At 39.0% G+C, this 23023-nt stretch overlaps 1 protein-coding gene across 1 annotated transcript in view; it reads right to left on the minus strand.

The window, feature by feature from the left end:
* Window positions 1-21453: 21453 nt before the first annotated feature.
* Window positions 21454-23023, minus strand: part of fmnl1b (formin-like 1b) — a 76308-nt gene continuing 74738 nt past the window's right edge. The window contains exon 26 of the mRNA XM_034193464.1: window positions 21454-22065. Coding sequence (XP_034049355.1) covers window positions 21965-22065 — 101 coding nt within the window. The 3' untranslated portion in view covers window positions 21454-21964. The remainder of the gene's footprint in view (window positions 22066-23023) is intronic.

The raw sequence follows: 23023 nt of genomic DNA on the forward strand, positions 1-23023 counted from the left end.
TATTTCTTCTTGGCCACACAGGTGAGGCTCATTATTGCAATGTTTCATCCCATTTTCACTGATAAAAAATTCATCATCTTCGCATAATCCATCTCGACATAATAAACAGTGAGGAGTGACTCCATGGCTTAAGATGATGTCATTCATCACAGTGTTAATAGCATACACAAACACAACACAGTGCAAAACAGGCATAATTATCTGTACACACTATATTGTAATTTTTAACATCCAGGTAAAGTGAGCAATTATTTACTTGTTCCATCACATTGTACATACAGTATTGTGGCTTGTGGGTCAAATTAATCCCCATGTGTAATAGTTAATGTAATAAGTGATGAGTTTTTCAGTTGGAACACTTGGAGGTCATTACCCGACTGCAACACAAAGACTCAGATACTGGAAAGCAGTCGCTGTCATTTTGTTTTTCATTGTTTCTATAAATCTTGTCAATTTCACCCTTTTTGTTGTGGGTGAAGGCTGCAGTAAATTCTCACAGGATGCCTGTTTGAAGCTCAGCAGACATTGTGTAATGTGTGGATTTGCATTATGTGGATATTAGACACCACGGCACAAAATAATGCCAAAATAATGTGAAGAGGTGCTTCATCTAATTTTTTTATTATTATTATTTTTCTTGATCTGTGCAGGACTGTATTTATTATTATTTATTTTTGTATTCCCTAAATCTCTTTGCACATGTGGGTGGTGCATCTGCCTCCATTCCTGAAAACACTTTGAGCCGCCGATGTAGCAGTGTCCCCTGGAGGCATGACGGAGCAGCTTGTCACCACTTTTGCTTTTATGGTTTAACATACGGCGTTGTCCCTCTTCTAACATATAAGAGAAAGCGTTAAAAGCTTTTTGTTTGGTCAAATTTTTATCCAGGCGTCATAATTGGCTTTTTGCTCTTAGATAGCCCTCCGTATGACTGCATTTAGTCAAAAACTGTCATTTAATTTAATTTATTTATTTCTTTTTGCAGAGGCAGCACTTCTTTTCTTATGTTTTCTGTCATTTTTTTTTCTTTCTCATGCATTTTTGTACTTGGCTGGTGCTTTACTGCACTGACTGCTCCTCTCAAGGACGCGTCCAACACTAAGCCAGGCCGTTTAGCCGCCTCTAGACATAGTATATTTCCACTGTGACATGTCTTTATCCATGTGCCCGGAGCAGTAAACAGTCTGGATCATTAATCTCACTAAACGTGTTTGTCATCACAACCCTCGCGCCTCACTGAACATTTGGATGGACAAACCATCAGCAGCCGCGTGTGGCCGATGTACATCTCATTGGAGAGAAAAGTTCACAAATTTGCAAAGCCGTTTATTAGCGTTGGCATGAAAGGCACATCAGAGGACAGCCAAATTTTGGCTGTTTTTTGAGTTTCTTTGCATGAGGAAGCTGATGTATTGTTAATGGGAAACTTCACTTTTTTACATCCCTAGTCATATATGAATGAAGTGTTGTCCATGGGCACAGGTAGCATGAAGCCCACTCTGGACTCTGGGAATCATACCCACTTCTATAAGATGATGGGCAAATCCTATGCTCATATTATGTGCTCTGTAGCACCAGAGGTAATCTGCATTTTCTTAGTCCTCCAAGCTGTCTGAAGAGTCAATGTCCACTTGACACAATGGACTCTGGGGAAAAGCGCGGGCACTGATGGTCCTTCTTCTTTTACTACAATTACAGAGTAGGTTTTTAGTGTTATGTAGTTGCTACTTTGTGAGTGTGGTGGATTTTTGTAACTCCTGGGACAGCTGCCCTGTTAACACTCATTCATTTATTCCTAAATTAATTAGTGCAGCAATTATTAAAAGCGAGTACAGCACTCAAAGGCTTGATTGCGAACAGTTGGTTAATATGACTAGGGTTATTAAAAAAGTGAAATCAGCACAAGTCAAAGAGAATATTTTCCAAGAGGTCAGCATCGGATGTGCTCCTCTCATTTTTTGCTGTCTTCCCCTCCGCATTACGTTATCCACCTCGCCCTCCTTTTTGTGATTTCTCCTCCTTTCATGCCTCCTCCCTTGCGTCACAGAAGAGCTGAATAAGGAGAGCTTGCCTGAGCCGTACTGATGGCAGCATCATTTCTGCCTTTGTGCAGCTTAGCGACAGCCGCATACGCTTCCCCATCTCTGATCTACCCACAAGCACGAGCGCTGTCATGCCCATGCATCAAAACCTGGCATAGCCAGCAGCCAATCAGGACGAGACGGAAGTGCAGCGTGGTAGTGGAAGCTTTTGGGGGGGGGGTGCTCATAGGTCACACTGCAAACCGCCGTTAAAACATTAATCAGAGGGCTTTGTAGTTGACATTAAGAAAAACTTGAAATACATTTGTAAATTTTTATTTGTCTTTCCCCCCCTTCCCTTTCACTGCTTCTTGTTTTCATTTAAATTTCATTCCTTTTATGTTTTTTTTATTTTGCTCTTCTGCCCTGGCTTGATGTGTGTGCCTGCACTCGGACAGAGTTGAGCTTTAGCGGCTCTCTGCTTCTTGTAGGACGGCAGTGAAACTGCTCATCCTTCTGGCCGGTCGTTAATTTTACCGCTTTTCTCACATTGTTTTGGTCTGTAGCCAGTCTTTTCCTTTCTCTCTTGCTTTGCTTTCTGCATTCTCTGTCTGCTTTGCAGGTCTCTCAGGTCTCAGCTGGACTGATTACGTGAGGAGTGAATACGAGGATCTGTCTGATTTTGGATTCCAAAATCATAGTTGGATTGTTGACGGCATGAGGCGTCCATATTTACAGTGAATAATTTCAATAAATTTATCAATACTTTGCTGCAGACATATTTAGCAAGCTAACATAATATTTTGAACACAATTTTAGAGTAGACTTTTGCTCTCTAAGATGTCTTTCTGAAATAATCAGGTATCATTTTATGTTTCAGCTCATTAATAATACAGTAATAAAGGACATAATGCATAATTTCAAAAGTAACTACGGGGGATTCAGAAAGCAGAAAGTCCTCTGTGCATTCGTGTTTAACTGAGTTGAAATGCAGATGAGGGCACTGTCTCGCCAAAGCACAAATAGCATGGAAATAAATAGCCCTATCCAACAAATTTCAATGAAATCCACTGGTGCAGTTTTGAGATACGCTGCTAAAAAGTAGTGATTCACCAATCTGGGTTGGGTTGGTATTAGTCCGACACTGGCCAAAATTACTACCTCAGATATCGGGGGTGGATCCATTTGTATGGCACATCAGAGTCATGTTGTTGGTTTTCCTTTCGGGGAGTAGAATATTGGTTTCACAGTTTAAATTAATGTTCGATGGCTAGGTTAGCAAAGTACATCCAAACCACTGTATTTATTGCAACCTGATCACATGGCAAAACCATGATGACATCACAAAAAGTCATTTAATATCGTAGTTTGTGATTCCGTTACCAAATATAGTAGATTTTTGTGATGATATTACAAAAATATTTCTTGATGGTATCATGAAATTTGGGGTGACATGATGGTTGTTGGGGTTGGGGTTAAAAGTAGTAACTGAAACTTGACCATGTCACGAAACTGTAACATTTTGTGACGATATCATGAAAAAAAGTGAAACTGGGCTGATTTATTAACAGATTTGTTGTTTTAAAACAGAAAAGACTGTATCGTAGTCGTATCAGAAGATACTGAAGGTTGCAGCATCGGTATCAAATTGGACAAACGCTGGTCATCACATAACTTGGTAATATTTTTCTATTAACAAAGAGAATATTAGGATAATATGAGGGCTCTAATGTTCATCAAAACTACAATTTTGCCACATAAAGCTCACATTTTGGCAGCCAAATCATAGTGCAGTTCTGTTAATTTCAATATAATTCAACAAAGTCTGTAAATGGACTTGAAATGGAAGAAACATTAATGCCTTTTATAGGTGATCATTATTGGACCTAGTTTAGCAAACTTGGCTGTGAATTGTTACCCAATTACAAGCCACTTCCATCCTGTTGCCCTTTGAGGAACATGTCAAGATATATCACATAATTCAGTTTGATAAAAACCTTACTCTGTCTGGATGTAAACTGTTAAAATAGAAAAATCATCTTTATATTGTCTGCAAACTATATCGTATAGCAATTATTAACTTACTTGGGGGTGTGACTGAGCTAGCTTGTTTTGCCCAATTGGTAAAATGACTCAGCAAAGCAGCTAGCATGGACAGCTTACATGTATATAGCTAGGTTAAAATCAGTTTGCTTCACCGATTTAAAAGAATTAATGTGATCTTCTAACGTGTTTATTTGGTGTTGCTAGCTGTCTAGTTAAATGCTAGAAAACAATGTAACCTTGTGGTTGTGGTGTTAGCTAGTATTTTTGGTTGATGATTAGCATAACATAGCAGAATCTGCTGTGCCACCAAACATGTGAAGCTGTCCATTTGCAAACTGTCAGTGTACAAACACCCAAAAGCTTTTCTCACACTTGACTGAGTTGTTGTTACAACTCGGCGGACTTTAGCCGATTTCACCAAGCAGCTCTCGCTTGACCACATTTGATGTTGCGTCCTCCTGAGCAGAAAAGCAAATTTTTTCCAAAGACCAGTCAGAATCACAGCTGCCTCAGTGCAGCCTATGCCTAGCTTGGACCAGCGTGTTCAACTGTTGACATCCTGTGGCTAGTCCATGCTTGGCGTGAAAATTGGACATGAAGTTACAATGGAGCACCCCTCAATCGGTATGAGTTGGGCTGGGGCAAGAGGTTCGAATTTAACCAACCTTTCCCAACTTATGCTAACACCTACCCTCGAAACAATCATGCGCAGCGTCGCCACTTGGGGATAACTCACCACTGACTTCCGCCAGGTGTTAAGCTACTTAACACTAAAAAACAAAACAAAAAACAGTTGTTATTATATGTACCAAACATAATATCATAGAGTAACTAATCTGCTGTTTAATTTTATCGTTGAAAATGTTAGTATGATAAGTAGCTCACTTGTTTTGCTGGTCACAAGTGCATCTTGTTAAAGTAATTACCTCATTATTACTGAGCTGTAATGTAAAGTCTTACCTATAAGCACATATTGGGTTTGGCAGGCAGATTACACCATAGGAATGTAGACGCTAAGACACACTATATGACTTTTAGAGTAAAAATCCGTTTTTGGTGTAAAATTTTAAAAGTCAAGCTAAATAATTGTGCATGCAGACTGCTGTTTGACAGTTTTCTTTAAATCTGAATTTCACGGTGTGTCATTATACCACCAGATAAATTAAATTTCAATGGGCTGTTTCAATAGTCTTTTGATTTAATACATTCACGGTATGTACCACAATCATTTCTGAAATGGTGAAAGCTACCATGAAAATTGAAATATATAACTGAGAGACCTTCAGATATATTTTATGTATATTACAACCATTTAGTTTTTGTTCAGAGAGATTCCTTTATTAACATGTAAAAAAGAAAAAGTGTCATCTATGTTTTATATAATTAAACTTTTTTTGTATTTTTATACTTGGGGGAAAACAAAAGAAGATTCATATGCATGTGGCACATTATGGTGTAAATTCTTATTTTTATGTTTTAAAGAGTTTTTATTTTTCTGCTAACCATAGAGCAAATCATGATCACAGTGTGTTCTAGAAATCACAGAGACCAGTCTGCCGTGTGGGAAGTACTCCACATTAAAAAAAAAAGCACATATCTTGTAAAATGACATCACACCAATAGGACACTTCATTTTTGTAGCTGTTTTCCTCTATTATAATCAATAGTGTGTACACCATACAGACTATATACACTTTAAATTCTATTGGTGGTTTCTTGATGAATGTGTGACCGTTCAAACATTTGTGGATGTTCAAATCACTTATGTAGGCCCAAATAACATTATCCGAGCAGATTTTACGTGCAATTTTATTTTGTTTTATGTTTTAAGATTTAAAAAGTAATCCAAAATGGCATGCATACTGTATACATTCCTGGAAATGTGCACGCTGGGTCAACAGAGGTCTCATTTTCTTGTCAATAATTCTGTGTATACTTGTGAGTGTATGATAGAGTGAATAAATTGTACAGAAAAAAAGATTTTGTATAATGTCGAAATGGGAAGGCAAAGCCCCTTTTACTGTCAGAAAATAAAACAAGATGATTAACACTCTTACGGAAGTATTTGAATGAAATTGTATATCAATGAATTACTCTTCCTTTTACTCTGAGGGTGATGCTTGCTGTGTGGGATATGTGTTGTCAATTGTGAAGAATGATAATCTGCTACAAAATCAGTATAGTAAAGACCAGTTTACAGTACAGTGCAAAAACAACACGCAACTTTGTCTCTCCAACGTCAAGTTGCTGCTTCGTGTGAGAAAAATTTGAGGTTGCTGCTTTTTGTACGTTCCTGTTGTGTTTTGTGACAATAAAAGTGACCATCTTATAAATGACAGTCAGAAGAGCCTCTTGTGTCGGTGTACGTCCGTCTCATCGCGGTTGACACTTTGATGCATCCCGCGTGGGAAAACGTGAGATTTTATTTTATTTATACTAAATAATAAGGACCAGCGCCTCTAAATCTGAGGCCATGGTTCTCAGCAGGAAACCGATAGATTGCCCCAATGAAGGAGTTCAAGTACCTCGGGGTCTTGTTCACGAGTGAGAAGACAATATGGAGTGTGAGATTGGTCAGAGAATTGGCGCAGCAGGTGCGGGCTTGCATTCACTCTGCTGTACTGTTGTGACGAAAACTGAGTTAAGCCAAAAGGCGAAGCTCTTGATCTACTGGTTATTGTTCATTTATACTCTCACCTACGGTCATGAGGGTTGGGTCATGACCGAAAGAACTAGATTGCTGGTACAAGTGTCCGAAAAATGGGCTTCCTCAGGAGGGTGGCTAGTGTCTCCCTTTAGTGCAGCAGATTACAGAATATTTACAGAGCAGTCTTTCAAATAGTGATACAAGCACCACATTTGGCACAAAATCTCCTTAGACATTACTTCTTTGCAAAAGCAGGCTGCCCACTTGATTGTTCAGTAGGCAGCCAGGTAGGAGTCAATGAAGAATTACACAGGGGTCAAAATTAAAAGGTGCTCCAATCATATTGAGAACTATACCTCGTTATTCTTGTGATCATAAAGATTCCAAAAAGGTATAGTTTAGACTATCTTTGAGTGAATGTTATGGAGTTATGGGGGTAAAAACAGTAAAATCGGTGACAAAGGTCAATTTCAGTTTGTACAGGGGGCCAAAGTTAAAGTTGCTCCAGTTTTGTTAAAAAATGGTGCAAATTATTGGTTGAGCTAATAGGATTAATAAATAGAATAGTTTTGACTGTGTTGAATGCTTGGTCTCCAAAGTAAAAGTCAAACAATGTCAACGTCCATTGGATTCTATGACATGTGACATATGTTGCCCTGTAACATGATAACTAAGTATTACACATGGTGCAAACTATCCCTTTTTAAAACCCTATTCACTCAACCAATAATTTGCATCACTTTTTACCAAAATTGGAGCAACTTTAATTTTGTCCCCCTGTACAAACCGAGAAAAACCTTTGTCACTGTTTTTACTGTTTTTAACCCATAACTTCATAACATTCAGTCAAAGATAGTCCAAACTATACCTTTTTGGAATTTTTATGATCAGACGAACAATGTGGTATAGTTTTCAATATGATTGGAGCATCTTTTAATTTTGACCCCGTGTCATCCTTCATTGACCCCTACCTGGCTAACTATTGAAAAATCAAGTGGATAGTCTGCTTTCTCAAGAGAGTAATGTTTAAGGAGTATTTGTGCCAAATTTGGTGCTTGTATCACCATTTGAATGGTTGTTTCTGTTATTTGCTGCACTACTAGAGATAAGGTGAAAAGCTTGGTCATCTGTGAGGAGCTTGAAGTCGAGCCACTGCTCCTTTGTGTTGAAAGGAGCCAGCTGAGGGGTTCAGGCATCTGGTAAGGATGCCCCCCTGGGGAGGTGTTCCAGGCACATCCATCTGTGAGGACACCCTGAGGAAGACGCAGGACTAGGTTGAGAGATTATATCTCCACACTGGAAACGCCTCATTATCACCCAGTCAGAGGTGGTTAATGTGGCCCGGGAAAGGAAAGTTTGGGGTCCCCTGCTGGAGCTGTTGCCCCTGTGACCCAATCTCTGATAAGCAGTTGAAGATGAGTGAGTAAACCATAAGTGTCATACAATATCAGGTGCGACAGTTTTTAATCGTGGGCAAATTCCATGGATTAATCAGACAAGGTGAAGCTGAAAATAACTAAATAGGCATTTAATTCCATTTGAACTTTGATGTAGTGAGTTTTGGCAACATTCATTTTGATTAAAGTTTAATTATTCCTGATCAAGAGTTTAAAGTGAGTCAGATGTTGGATCGTTTATAAATTTTTGAACATTTATTATATCTCCAACAGCAGCTGTGCAGGATGACGTAAATGTTCAAGCTGTTTTCCTAAATCAGTTTCCAAACTATACAAAAATGTCTACAACAGTATTGTACAGTAGGAATGGTGTTGCGCAAGGACCAGGAACTGAAACGGACTCCATTACAATGAGGCAGGAAATGATAAATAATGATAGTGATAGTGATGGAGTGGAGACCAAGAGGTGAAGACTTGAGGACGGGTTGCAGGTGCGGGAAGTCGGGTGGGCCAGTGGAGCTGGTGGTGGCTGCAGACTGCACAAAAACACAAAAACGAGAATCACCAAACAAATCCAAACAGGGTCAAAACACAGGCATAGGGCAAGAAGGTCAAGTATGAATACACTCGAGGCCAGTTTTACTGCTTCTAGTGATGGAAAGATCTGGCGGCATCCTCCTGTTCAGCTGAGGCTTAAGTAGGACGCAGCTGATTGATGCTGGCCACAATCATAGGTGTAAATGACGATCTGCTCCACTGGCAGAGAGAATACAGGAAGGAGAGAAAAGAACAAAAAGGAGCCAGACCAATTCCCCAGACCACAGTAAACTGAGCTAGCTAGCCCCCGGAACCACATAACCCCAAAACATAGCATATTCCCTAAATTAAAAACTGATCCCAAACCAGGTATCATGTCCATGGTGTCCAAAATCACCACCAAAATATGATGTTCTGTTATTATAAAATTTAACAGCATTTTAATGGGAAACTGTGATTTGGCAGCCATTTTGAACGCCAATATAACAAAAACATTTGCAAAGGCAGTTATTTAGGTACGATCCTTTTTTTTTTTGTGACTTAAAACTTTCTTTTCATGGATTTGTTTTTCTTTTTCTTTTTTTTTTGGAAAATGAAGTCCTTTATATGCTCTTGGTTGTCCATTGCTTCCATTGATGGCCACGTGTCTCCCCTCAGTTACTGTCATGGCTTCTCTGATGGATGTGCAGACCAATTCTGGATCTACAACTTCTTCTGCAGTGATGACAGGTGAACTGTGCAGGTTTAGTGGCTGCAGCTGCCTTCCTACTCTCTCTGACCTTGGTAACATTGTTGCTTCTAGTTGTTTCAAAGTTGTTGCATGCAAGTTTTGTTAGACCGCACCAGCCAGACCGATCCCACGGACTCTTCTGTAGCTGCTTTAGGGGAATGCCAGCATGGGTAATGTTGGTATTGATGCAATCCTTGAGCCGTTTTTGTGGCCTTCCTCGGTTTGTTTTGCCTAGGCAGAGTTTGCCATAAAGAAGCAGTTTGGGGATTCTAGAGTCATCCATCCTGATGACATGTCCTGACCAAGATGATAGCTTCTATACTTGTAGTCTCTGCTCTGTCTAGGATCTCAAGCTTTGTGAGTTTATCCTGCCACCGTCAAGGGTGCAATTTAGAACTAGAAATTGGGGGGGATAAAGTGTGAGGCCCGCAGGGCCGAAGCCCATAGCCGGGGGGTCTGGGGGCTACTTTAGGCCCCCAGAAGCCAACGGTTTCTAGATAAGCTCAGATGCATTCTGAGCATCCAGAACAGTAATTTTAATGTTTTGAGAAGACCATAAAGTGGACACCATTTGACTTGTGCAATTTGAAACTGTGGATATAAGTACTTAATTCTGAGAATAGCCAGCCTTGATTTTATTAACATCCTGGTGTAAATAAGGTATCACCACATGTGTAGAACTTAAAAAGAATGATAGGTTGAGTTTTCATTAAAAAAAAAACAACTGCAATGTGGTAAAATGTATTCAGAAATATGAAAGAACAGGCCCTTAATAATTACTAACTATCGCATTCTGTATTTTTTTTCTCAAGATTTATTTTTGCATAAGTTTGTAAAAACAAAGTTAAGTTTAGGATAAATTACTTATCATGAATTTATTTTAATTAATTTTCGAAGTGGCACTAATGACAACACGCATACTGAACATAATTTCACTTGCATAGACTGATTTTGGAGATCAAGCAATAATTGCAGATGGGCTTTCTGAGGTCCCAGATAGGTTTTCTGATTTCCTTTTCTAACTTTCAGAATTTAGTAAATTAGCATATGGTCCATTGATACTTATGTGTAGACACTAGTCCCTAGAGGCAACTATTTTTGGTTTCAAATCTGGGCAAATGCAGTCCCAGAAAATTCCGAATGTGACAAACAAGAAACAAGTGTTGTAAACAAGTCAGTGCTGCTAAAAATACAAACTTGCAGAAACAAAGATACTATTCTGACATGGTTTTGCACATAAGACTGACATAGCATGTTTCAAGTACACACATATATGTCAAAAGGTGGGGGAGACATACCATATTCTGTCCTTCCTAGTTGAAAAGGTGGGGGGGACATGTCCCCCCTACCCCCCACCAAATTGCGCCCATGGCCGAGGATTGAATGCAGGCATGTGGAAGTGCTCAACCAGTTTGATATGTCGTCTATAGTCCATGTCTCACATCTGTATAGAATGCTGGGGATAACAACCACTTTATACACTTTTATCTTGGTTGAAATCCTTATGCCGAGTGCTTGACTTGCTTTGCAGAACCTGACATTGATCTCTTTTTAAAGGGTACCATGATTGGACATACCAAGGTAAGTAAACTCCTCTACAGCCTTTAGTTCTGTGCCATCAATAGAGATACTGGGACAGGCGGTTGCAGATTGTGGGGCAGCCTGAACCAGGACTTTTGCCTAAGCTGATACTAACACCAAAGGGGTGGACTGCCTCTACGAATTTATCAACAATCAGTTGGAGAACAAGGTCCTTGTGGGCCATCAGAGCGCAGTCATCGGCATAGATGGCCTCTAGAATAGCAGTCACAACTGTTTATATACTATATGTTGTTTTAATGGGTGGGCAGGGACTTCTTTTGGACACCATTTTGGACACCATGATTGAATATTTGGCTGTGATCAGTTTTGAGAAATTAAAGAAGTTGGTTTGGTTTCTGGTGGAGGGAAGAGATGCAAAAGGGATGGTCTTAACTAGGGTCGGGTCGACTGGCTAATTCAGATAGCAGGATTTTTGAAAAATTTAAACTTCAGTCTTCAACCAAAATAATCTGTTTCATAGAACTGTTCATTTTTATGGCTTCATTGTTCTTTTCCTGCACACCTATCAAAAACTTTCTTATTATTTTACCGGACCAACACTTGTTTCACATCAGAGTTTTGAATAAATATCTTGTACTGTGTACATATTGTTTCCATCAAGTTCACTGTGTAAATGCCAGATTTTTAGCTTGTAGTTAGTCATCAAGTTGGAGTTTTCCTGCTTTATTTAATGTCAAGATTAGTCGAGTAGTTTGTCAGAGAAATAATAATAATAATAATAATAATAATAATAATGTAGTAATAACTGCCCAGACTCACGGCGGACGAGTAAGATAGACATCTTGCTTCAATTTGAAGTCTTTATTACCACAGGAGTGTTATCACTGAAGCACATTAGCAAAACCTCAGAATATATAGTCGCTAACACATGGGGGGGTATCTTAGCAACAATTTCACAGTCAAACCCCCCCCACGTCTCCAATACTGCTGCCAAAGTTATCTAAAGGTGCCCTGACACATGCACGACTTTGAGCCACGCACTTGCACGCACACCCGCTGTGTTCCCAGCTGGACGATGTGCTTTGGTCCACTGGAAGACACGCTGTGCGCTGGACGCTGCGTCTGTAAAATAATTATTTCTTAGCGGATTAATCATTTTCTCTTCGAGTTGACTGTTGAAAACAGCTTGAATCTCTTCCTGAATCACAGAGGACTGCTCCAGCTGCAGCTTTTCTCACACGCGCTGAACAAGGTGGAGAATGCATTTGGAGCCGTCTTAAAAGGTAATTAATAGTCATGTTTATTTTGTAATGGCTTGGTAAAACAGTTGCATGTTCTTTCCTTCTTGTGTGCAGCTGTAACAGTATGATTGTGATAGATTTAACACCTCGTTATAATCGTTCAGACGAGCTGCGCTCTGATGCGCTGCAGTGACGTAACCACTCGCTCTGTTCACTTCTTTATTTGAGTGGAGGAGCTGCACGCAATGCTGGCGAGGAGATTGTGCAACGTTCAAGACCACTTCACATTTGTTGCATGGTATTTATATGTGAAATATTTTTGAACATTTCAAAATTCTCTTTGTGCAGTTGCACTCACTGGCGCCCCTCTCACATTCAGGCACACCCGTTAACGACGGGTTTACTGTCCTGCACGACACAGTGCATGCATCAAAGTCGTGCGAGTGTCAGGGGGCCTCACATGGGGGAGAGTGGCCTTCTCTTCTCTTATTCCCTGAGGAGAGCTGTCTTTTGTCTTTTCACATGAAAAACCCTCAGCATTAAGCGATCACACTTAAATGTAAAGTTAGCACAATATATATTCAGCATACATGATATCAATTAAAAGAAAACTCCACATTCTCCAATCATGATAATGATGAAAAATAATAAAGCACAAGAACATTTTCAACATAGTTGATGACTAATGGTACGTGACTAGTCGACTAATGGTTTTCATCAGTCGTCCCAACCCTAGTCCCAGCTCTGCCACTACAGATGCAGACAGATGGTGTAGTACAAGCACGCCACAGCACCTCACTAATTAAAAGAGACTTGGATCAGCGTTCCAGTCGACATTAATGAGCATTAACGTGCTCCTGTCTTCACCTCTGGGAGGCCAGCTGGAAGCTAAAGGTGATCATCAGCAGCTCTTCTTTGAAGTAGAATGACTTACTATGCAGAATGTGGTTTAGTTTGACCCTCACGTGTCATATTTGAGCTTCTTGGATGAGCTTTTCTTTTTTTTTTTTTTTTTGAGTATCCTTCCTGTTTGAAGTGACTGATTTGGAATTTTGCCTAATGTAGGGTCACACTGTTCCACCCTGCAGCTCTCAGATCATCAGTATCTGGATCCAAATGCCAGGATAAAACAAACATTTATTTTTATTTATTTGACATTCTGGCTCCTACCTCTCAAAACTAACAGCATGGCTGTCAAATTGATGTCTTGTTTCAGACGGATGTCGTCTTGTTTGGAACATCACACAAGCCACATTATACAACCCCTGGCAAAAATTATGGAATCACTGGCCTCGGAGGATGTCAATTCAGATCACAGACATGACACAAAACTAAAGTCATTTCAAATGGCAACTTTCTGGATTTAAGAAACACTATAAGAAATCAAGACAAAAAGATTGTGGCAGTCAGTAACGGTTACTTTTTTAGACCAAGCAGAGGAAAAAAATATGGAATCACTCAATTTTGAGGAAAAAATTATGGAATCACCCTGTAAATTTTCATCCCCAAAACTAACACCTGCATCAAATCAAATCTGCTCATTAGTCTGCATCTAAAAAGGAGTGATCACACCTTGGAAAGCTGTTGCACCAAGTGGACTGACATGAATCATGGCTCCAACACGAGAGATGAGAGAAACAAAGGAGAGGATTATCAAACTCTTAAAAGAGGGTAAATCATCATGCAATGTTGCAAAAGATGTTGGTTGTTCACAGTCAGCTGTGTCTAAACTCTGGACCAAATACAAACAACATGAGAAGGTTGTTAAAGGCAAACATACTGGTAGACCAAGGAAGACATCAAAGTGTCAAGACAGAAAACTTAAAGCAATATGTCTCAAAAATCGAAAGATGCACAACAAAACAAATGAGGAACGAATGGGAGGAAACTGGAGTCAACGTCTGTGACCGAACTGTAAGAAACCGCCTAAAGGAAATGGGATTTACATACAGAAAAGCTAAACGAAAGCCATCATTAACACCTAAACAGAAAAAAACAAGGTTACAATGGGCTAAGGAAAAGCAATCGTGGACTGTGGATGACTGGATGAAAGTCATATTCGGTGATGAATCTCGAATCTGCATTGGGCAAGGTGATGATGCTGGAACTTTTGTTTGGTGCCGTTCCAATGAGATTTATAAAGATGACTGCCTGAAGAGAACATGTAAATTTCCACAGTCATTGATGATATGGGGCTGCATGTCAGGTAAAGGCACTGGGGAGATGGCTGTCATTACATCATCAATAAATGCACAAGTTTACATTGATATTTTGGACAATTGAAAGGATGTTTGGGGATGATGAAATCATTTTTCAAGATGATAATGCATCTTGCATAGAGCAAAAACTGCTAAAACATTCCTTGCAAAAAGACACATAGGGTCAATGTCATGGCATAGGGTCAATGTCAACGAGCAGATCTGATTTGATGCAGGTGTTAGTTTTGGGGATGAAAATTTACAGGGTGATTCCATAATTTTTTCCTCAGAATTGAATGATTCCATATTTTTTTCCTCTGCTTGGTCTAAAAAACTAACCGTTACTGACTGCCATAATATTTTTTTCCTGATTTCTTATAGTGTTTCTTAAAGCCAGAAAGTGCCATTTGAAATGACTTTAGTTTTGTGTCATGTCTGTGATCTGCTTTTTTTCTACAAAATTAAACAACTGAATGATCTTCTGAGGCCGGTGATTCCATAATTTTTGCCAGGGGTTGTAGTGACGCACACAGAAACAAGTTTTTCTGGAAGCGAGATCCAGATGAATCATGTATTGGTTATTGTTAAGGCCACTGGTAGACATTTGTGAGGAGGTGTGTCCTCTATTTTTATGTCATGATTAGTCATTTCACCAGAAAGAGGCTAAAATAATTTAGTTATAATGCTTGTGTTATCTTTCGAGACATATGTATGTCCATTTTCTGCACTGCAGCAGCTCTAGTTGCTCAATCCAAACACCCAATGTGTCATTTTTATTTAGGTAGATTTATTTTAACCGCAGATCCAAACAGCATTGACATTAATGTTTCTACAAAATATACAGAAACCATGAAGATGAAATATAACCTCTGCAATCTAGTTCAATTTACACAGCATCTTAAAGCTGTACGGCCTTTCAAATTTCACAGAACTGAGAAAATTTAGTTTCTACCGAAATTCAACCATTATAAAGTAGGTTTGTTTTTGTAACATGTTGCAAAGTTATACCTCATTTTAATGAAGAAGACATATTTGTCTGGGGGGAAATTCCATAGTGAATATTGTCTTTTCCTTCATCGCCGTCATTCAGACTAACTACAGGAGGAAGCACTTGTGTACATGTGTGATGCTTTGATTTTACCTGTGACCCATTTTACGTTAACATCCGTAAGATTTCTTGTAAATCACTTCCATATCTACCAAATGTTGGTCATAGCATCTGATCCCTTGAATATCTTCCCCTCAGGGGTTGAAATTCTAAATTGTTTCAAGACAGCATGAATTTTGATCATATTGGCAATATATTATGAATCCCTTATCTAAATGCTAAGGAATAAAATTATAGTGGTGTCAAAGAAAATTATTTTATAAGATAAAGCTTAAAAAAAACTTTGTCATGCTGATTTCTGCAAGCATGTGATTTACACACAAAGTGCAGCTCAGAGCTACAAAAATAAATCAGAATCATTTACCTTGTACTTGTAAAACAAGCCTTTTGAATTGTCCCGTGTTTCGTTTAACCTGTACGTCAAGTAGGTTATATGTATTTTGCTATTTTTTTTTCCTGCTGTTGTCACATTTTTCCTCACTGTGGGTACATTTTTCACTACACCTGCAAGTTTTGCACCTCTAGCAAGTTTATTTTCTTAGATAATTTATATTACAAAGATTGAAAAAAACATTTCATCTCTGCATACAAGTGCCCAGTCGTGTTACCATAACTTTTTTTTGGGGGGGGGGGGGGGGGGGGGGTTGACGAGAGAGACAACATTACTCATGCTATAAATTTATTCTAAATGTGCCTTGTTTTTCTATACTGTCATCTCTGTAAATATCTCTCCATCCTTTACATTTTCTCTTCTATGTTCAAGGCTACAGATCTGAAGATGATTTGCAGAATTTTGGTCATGGTTGAGGGGGGAGGGGTCGTCCATCATTCAAGGTTTTCCATTTGTTCTGAAGAGTGTAAAATTTTTATTTTTTACAAGGTCTCAATCATGCAAAGTGTTGTTTCTTTTTCTTTTTTTTTGGCAAATAAATTAGTAAAAACTAAATAACAAATCATATAAAAGCGATTTTGAAGAAATATCACAATTTAAAGGCTCATATATATATAAATTGTAAATGGTCTGCATTTACGAGGTCTGTCAATAAAGCAACGGTCCTTTTTATTTTTTTCAAAAACTATATGGATTTCATTCATATGTTTTTACGTCAGACATGCTTGAACCCTCGTGCGCATGCGTGAGTTTTTCCACGCCTGTCAGTGACGTCATTCGCCTGTGAGCACTCCTTGTGGGAGGAGTCGTCCAGCCCCTCGTCGGAATTCCTTTGTCTGAGAAGTTGCTGAGAGACTGGGGACGCAGCCAGTGCGGTGCGGCGGCACAGGAAAAACACCTCCGTGTTGATAACCATTTGTTAAAATCCAGGCGGCTTTTGATGGCTTTCAGTGGAGTGAGTATATGAGAAATTGTTTAACAGCAGGACATGTTCCAACTTGTCCTTAAGGCTTTCAACAGAGGTGTTTTTCCTGTGGCGGAGCGGCGCGGACCCGTCCGCACGTCTTTCATTAAAAAAATCTCCTTTAACAGTGGAATATCCGGATAAAATGCTGAAACCGACTTCTTCTGAAACTTCTCTGTTCTCTCACGACGTCCTGGATCAATAGAGCCTGAAATGTGGAGGTTTTCAGCTTGAACAGGCTGACGACGACGGCTGAGAGCGCTGAGCGACGTCTCGCACCGTGGGAAGTCCTTAAAGCGACAGAATCACCTCAAAATCTCTCATCAGCCGTTACAATTTTCACTGAAAACCAGCTTCATTTTTCGAACCGTGTCCACTTCGATGTGTCTCACAGGTTTAGAAAAAATTTTGATCAAACAACGCGCCAGTCTCTCAGCAACTTCTCAGACAAAGGAATTCCGACGAGGGGCTGGACGACTCCTCCCACAAGGAGTGCTCACAGGCGAATGACGTCACCGACAGGCGTGGAAAAGCTCACGCATGCGCACGAGGGTTCAAGCATGTCTGACGTAAAAACATATGAATGAAATCCATATAGTTTTTGAAAAAAATAAAAAGGACCTATACTTTATTGACAGCCCTCGTATATAGTGCATTTCCATCTGCATCAGATGCTCAAAGCGCTTTACAATAATGCCTCGCAGCTGCCATACAAGGCGCTCACTACACACCGGGAGCAACTAGGGGATTAAGGACTTTGCCCAAGGACTCTTAGTGATTTTCCAGTCAGGTTAGGATTTGAACCAAGGAGCCTCTGGTCTCAAGACCAACGCTTAACCACTAGAGCATCACCTCCCCATATATAGTTATTTTTCCTGGTGGAAGCATTCAGCATACATGTTTAGTTCAAGGACCTTTTGAAAATCTGACATCTTGTGATGATTTGCATTTTTGCAATTTTTTTTGTTTTTTGCTATGATGGTGTAATTTTTGTTTGTTTTTTTTTTCTGCTCTGTTAAGAAAATGTACCTTTTAAACTCAAATACAGGCTGGGAGGTTCAACAAATCAAAAGCCACCTGGAACTGAAGCACAACCACTTCCTCTGAACAAATCATCCTAAAACTCTGCAGATGTTACTTGACTTAGCTGGGTGCACATTACAGCTATTTAGAGAAAAGCAGCAACGCTTCGGCAACGGCAGCTGGTGTTGCAGTCGGGCAGGTGGCGCGAGCAACAGCCAGCGAGTGTACTGTAAGTACAAATGAAGTCATAACACTTTAAACACCTGATTTAATGTATTTAACTGTCATAAGGTTATAGTTAACACATGCTATGGATCATTTGCCTTCAACTGCAGCATGTTGGAGATTTTTAATGGAGTAGTTGCTTTGCAAACAGATATTCAGGCCAAATAAAGAGTTTGGATGAAGACATAATTGTTACAGTCATTACTGGAAAAACAAGTTGGCAACGCCTACTTTAGTTCTTCTGTCTGAAGGTGTTTCATTGAATGTTTTCTCAGAATAGAGCAGGTGTATATTTCCGTAAGAGTTGGATGTTTTAATGGACCTAAGAGTTGATATGTGATGGGAGTTAGACTGCTTTTATTTGCTTAAAATTTATTAAGAAAAAACCTGTGTTGGACAAGCGTGAGGGGAGTCTACAGGTTTTCATCTGAGCATTCGGCTTCATTCAAGTTGGACAAGAATGGAAAATCTTTTTGGGTGTGAGTGTGATTCCATGGACAGATTGTCCACAACTTCCACGGACCCAAAAGAAGAACTCCTCACGTGTTTGACATCATTCAGGCGCCTCTATAGTCAACACGAAGACCAACTTCAGAAAACGTCGGACGCTTTCAGTCAAATTGCCCTCTTTGTTCTAGAGGTGCATACGGAGGATTACAAGCGCAGGATGCCATGCAGAATGGTCAGCGCACTTGGGGGAGCATTGCTCAGTCGCGTTGTCGGACCCATTAGCGGCGCCGCCGGCAGTGTCCTCGGTGGAATTGGTGCAGTGGCGTTGTATAATGACACTAATGCATTGGGCGCAATGGGCGGTTTCATTGGCAGCATCATCGGTGGCGCCGCTGCAGGAACGTTTTCCGGCGCCGTCGGAGGTGCGATATGTGTCGCGGTTGAAGTAGCCGGTAATTCTTCTTGTGCCGTCATCTGCAAGGTCGTTTGGGTTACGGCTGGATTTTCAGATGGCGCTAAGATAGGTGGCATCTTCGGCGGGAGAGTTGGTGCTGCAGGTGGCACAGTAGGCGGTGTCCTGGGTGCGTTGTACGGCATAAGCGCTGCAGCTGGTGTAGCCGGAGGCGTAGTTCCGAACTTTTTCCAGTGAAATGAAAGCCGGGCACTCAGAGAGCAGAGAACACTCATAAGAGATGTGGAGTTAATACAGAAGACAGGATGGGACTTGTGTCAAACTATCAAACCACTGGAAGAGGAGCTGAAAACCATCAAAAGGATCTGCGACCATAACACCGGCGATGTTGATGTGCGCAGTGTCGCTGACCAAAGCTGGAAGACTCTAACCGCTCTGCGCGGGATGGAGAGCTCCATCAGTGGCGCTCAGAAGACCAAAACCCAAACACAAGCTGTTTCCTGGATCGAACTTGTGCAAAAGCAATGCAGGGCGATGACGGAGCAATTTAAGACGATGAGCGAAGCAGTCGAGAAACTTTTGGATGCACAGAAGACGTGTTAACACATTAAACAACTTTTCTTGGTATATTTTCTTTTGTTTGTCTAAAGAACTAAAACTTTGCTACTTTTATAAGCAACATTCAGCTTTACCCTTTCTAAAAAAAGTATACTTCAAGTTTATTTTATTAAATAAACTTAATTAGACCTCAAGTTTATTTCCTAAGTATACTTAATAGGATACTTTAAGTGTACGATTTCAATACTTCTTTGGACAAAATTGGACAACTTCTTAGTTTATAAAAGTATACCAGTAAGGAAAATTTTGTGTAAGAGTAGCAAAGTTTGGATGCAAAAGTAGTTTTATTTTACAGATCAAGAGCCTTACAGGTAGTAGTTATACTGTATACTGTGCAGCCACTAGTAGTTTATGAAAGTACACTTACCCAAGGAACTTTTGTGATTTTTCATTCTCATTGGGATTTGGACCAAGGAACCTCTGGTTATAAGTGAACTTCTCCAACCCCAAGACCATGAAGTCAAGTTTTGCTGCCAGTGATTTATGTACCTTAAGATACTTCTCATAGCTACAAGTATAAGCCACTAGAAGTATACTTGTCACTATACGCCAAGTATACTTACATTTTTCTATATACTTGTCAGTATAGTCCAAGTATACTGAGATTTCTTTGTTGTACATTTGTCAGTATAAACAAACTATACTTCAAATATAATCTGTTAAGTACATAACAACTACACTTTCTTCTTTAAATGTTTTTAAGACATCATTGAAGACCCATTTCTTTGCACAGGCCTTCAATACCTAAGCGGAGTTGCACTTTTGTATTAAATTTTATTGTATTTATTAGTGTTTGGATTTTCTATTTTTTATTTCTTATATTTTTTTGTTGTTGTTCTGTATCTGTGAAGGACTTTGGGCAGCTTTGGTTGTTGAAAATGGGCTATACAAATAAATTTGAATTGACTTTACTCCACTGAAAGTATACTTGATTAATTTTAGTTTAAAAGAGGTATACAGCTAGTAAACTGGGATAAACATTGTTTTAATAAGGGCAGTGATGCACAGAATCATGTAACAAGACCAACAACAGTTATTTCAACAATTAACTATCATTAATCAAAATAATAATAATACTAAATTATTGTCTGCAGGTGTACGATAGACTGACAAAAGTCAATAACATGTTGTTTTGATAAATTCTGAACAGGTGTGATGGATGTACATATTTAAATAATGTAAATCCAACAGCTTTTATTCAGTGCAGGGCCCATACATTTATTTTCACATAAAAAAAACAAAAACAAAAAAAAAATGACAAAGAACAAGTATTTACACTTCACTATATCAAAATTTGCTAAATTATATTAACTGAAAAATGATTTGTTGTAAGACCCCGTGAATGAAATATTTTACACGCCTGTGCATAACTATAGTGCACAGCACCTGTTACCTCTCCATTTGATTGTGCACATTAATAATGCTATAAAATGCTCTCTGCTGTTGCTGCAATTACATTTGTCACTCGGTACATGGAATGTCTCATGTGCATGACCACATCTGCTGTATTAAAAAATATATTAACAATATTTGATTGCTACTTCCCATCACTTCAGACCTGTTATTTCATAGTCTTTTACAAATCAACAATAAAACTTAAAGTTTTTGCAACAGATGGTCATTTACAAGTCAAGTAGGGAAGTATAAATGCACTGCGGCGCAAAATCATATTTCACCTGTCTAATTATGCATTTGCACATGCTGGTAGTCGGCATGTTTTATGTTTTTTTCTTCTTCTTCTTCTTGGAATGTTCACCTCCTGTGGTGATAAAACACTTTTTCATATGGAATATATTTCCTGCCAAATTTTACAGATCTTGTATAACAAACGACATTACAAGCTTTATTTTGAAACCTTATAAATTACGCTGAAATACCAAAGTTAATAAAAGCACTACATGAATGCTGGTATAAAATGATTTATTTCTTGAAATGGAAAAGCAAGACAGTCTATTGTTACACTCCAAGTAATAAAAAATAATTTAATTATATTACAAATCTCGAGCATAATTTTTGAGGTTGAGTAAAAAGATGGACAACTGATATTGTACATGAAATTACTAAATCGTGTCAGCGCTTTAGTGCAGCTCATGCGAAAATATATTTGTCATTAGTTCGTTAGCATCCAGCGGTGTTAGTGTCAAGTAAAATCAATATTCGATCTTAACTTTGTCTCAGAAGATCACATAAACCAGTCATGACTTTAGAGAAAGGTGTCTTATTACAAGAGAAATGCTTTGTGTTGCATCATAATAAACGGATTGTTGGACGGTAAACAAGTGACGTGAGGCCATATTTAGTTTTTTCTGCTCTGTGAAGCAAATTTCTCTTTTAGAAATGTGACTCCGCCTCTACGTTTGTTGGACGATGTTTGGCGTGTTGCTCCTGTTCTTGATTTGACCGTCCCCGGTGATTCACAGGGAGATGTCTGACGACACGTGTAGCTGTTGCCCTGGATTCCACCTGGCACTTCGCCTGCTGCTGTCTTCCCGCCTGTAGGGCTGATTTCGTAAATCTACGGTGGAAGTCAAGGGACAAAAAGATTAAGGAACCACGGGGCGGGGCACCAATATGCAGTTTATGAACACTTGATTAGTGGAAAGTTCATATTTACATGCATGAGTGCCTCATGTGGCATACATAGAAATAATTCTGCATATTAATAAGGAAAATTTATTTTGGAATTCTGGCTGCATCTTACCAATACTTAGTGGTAAATTCATAATCATATTATGGGTATCATTGCAACATGGGTGATCTTTGCACATATTTCACCTGTGCAGTACCTCTCTGATTCATAGCTATGGCATTAGTAACTTGTGTTGCAGAGCCACACTCATAGAAGTATTTAAGATTTATGTCATTTTATTACATGACTAATTCTCATTTACTTTTTTAGATAATTTTAATACAAACTTACCAAATAAACCTTACATGATGCATATTCATTACTGTAATAAATCCTATTTATTTGAAATGCATAATCCTCAGCTTTATGTATTTAGTATTAATAAAATCTAATTACTCTAAATCGATAATAATGACAGTATTTATTTAAATACATAAAGTATATTGTTTGAATTGCATAATAATTATGTTACCTATACAAGATAAATGGTAGGTAACATAATTATTACAGTAATGAATATACATCATGTAAGGTTTATTTGGTAGGTTTGTATTAAAATTATCTAAAAAAAAGTAAATGGGAATTAGTCGTGTAATAAAATTACATAAATCTTAAAAGTTAGGGTAAATATTTCTGTGAGTGCAGTAGTGCAGTGGAATAGGAGTTAGGCTACCAATATGTTGACCTAGGCTTCATTCCTGGTCACATTACCTTTCTGTATCCTTGGAAAATACTCCATTTGCATTGTCTCAGTTCACCCAGCTGTAAATGGATACCACCCTTAGCTGAGGCAGTAACCCAAAATGGACAGGTGTCCCATCCAGAGGGAGCCATAGACTCTAAT

Source organism: Thalassophryne amazonica, chromosome 18, assembly GCF_902500255.1.
Source record: "Thalassophryne amazonica chromosome 18, fThaAma1.1, whole genome shotgun sequence".
NCBI classification, from domain to species: Eukaryota; Metazoa; Chordata; class Actinopteri; order Batrachoidiformes; family Batrachoididae; genus Thalassophryne; species Thalassophryne amazonica.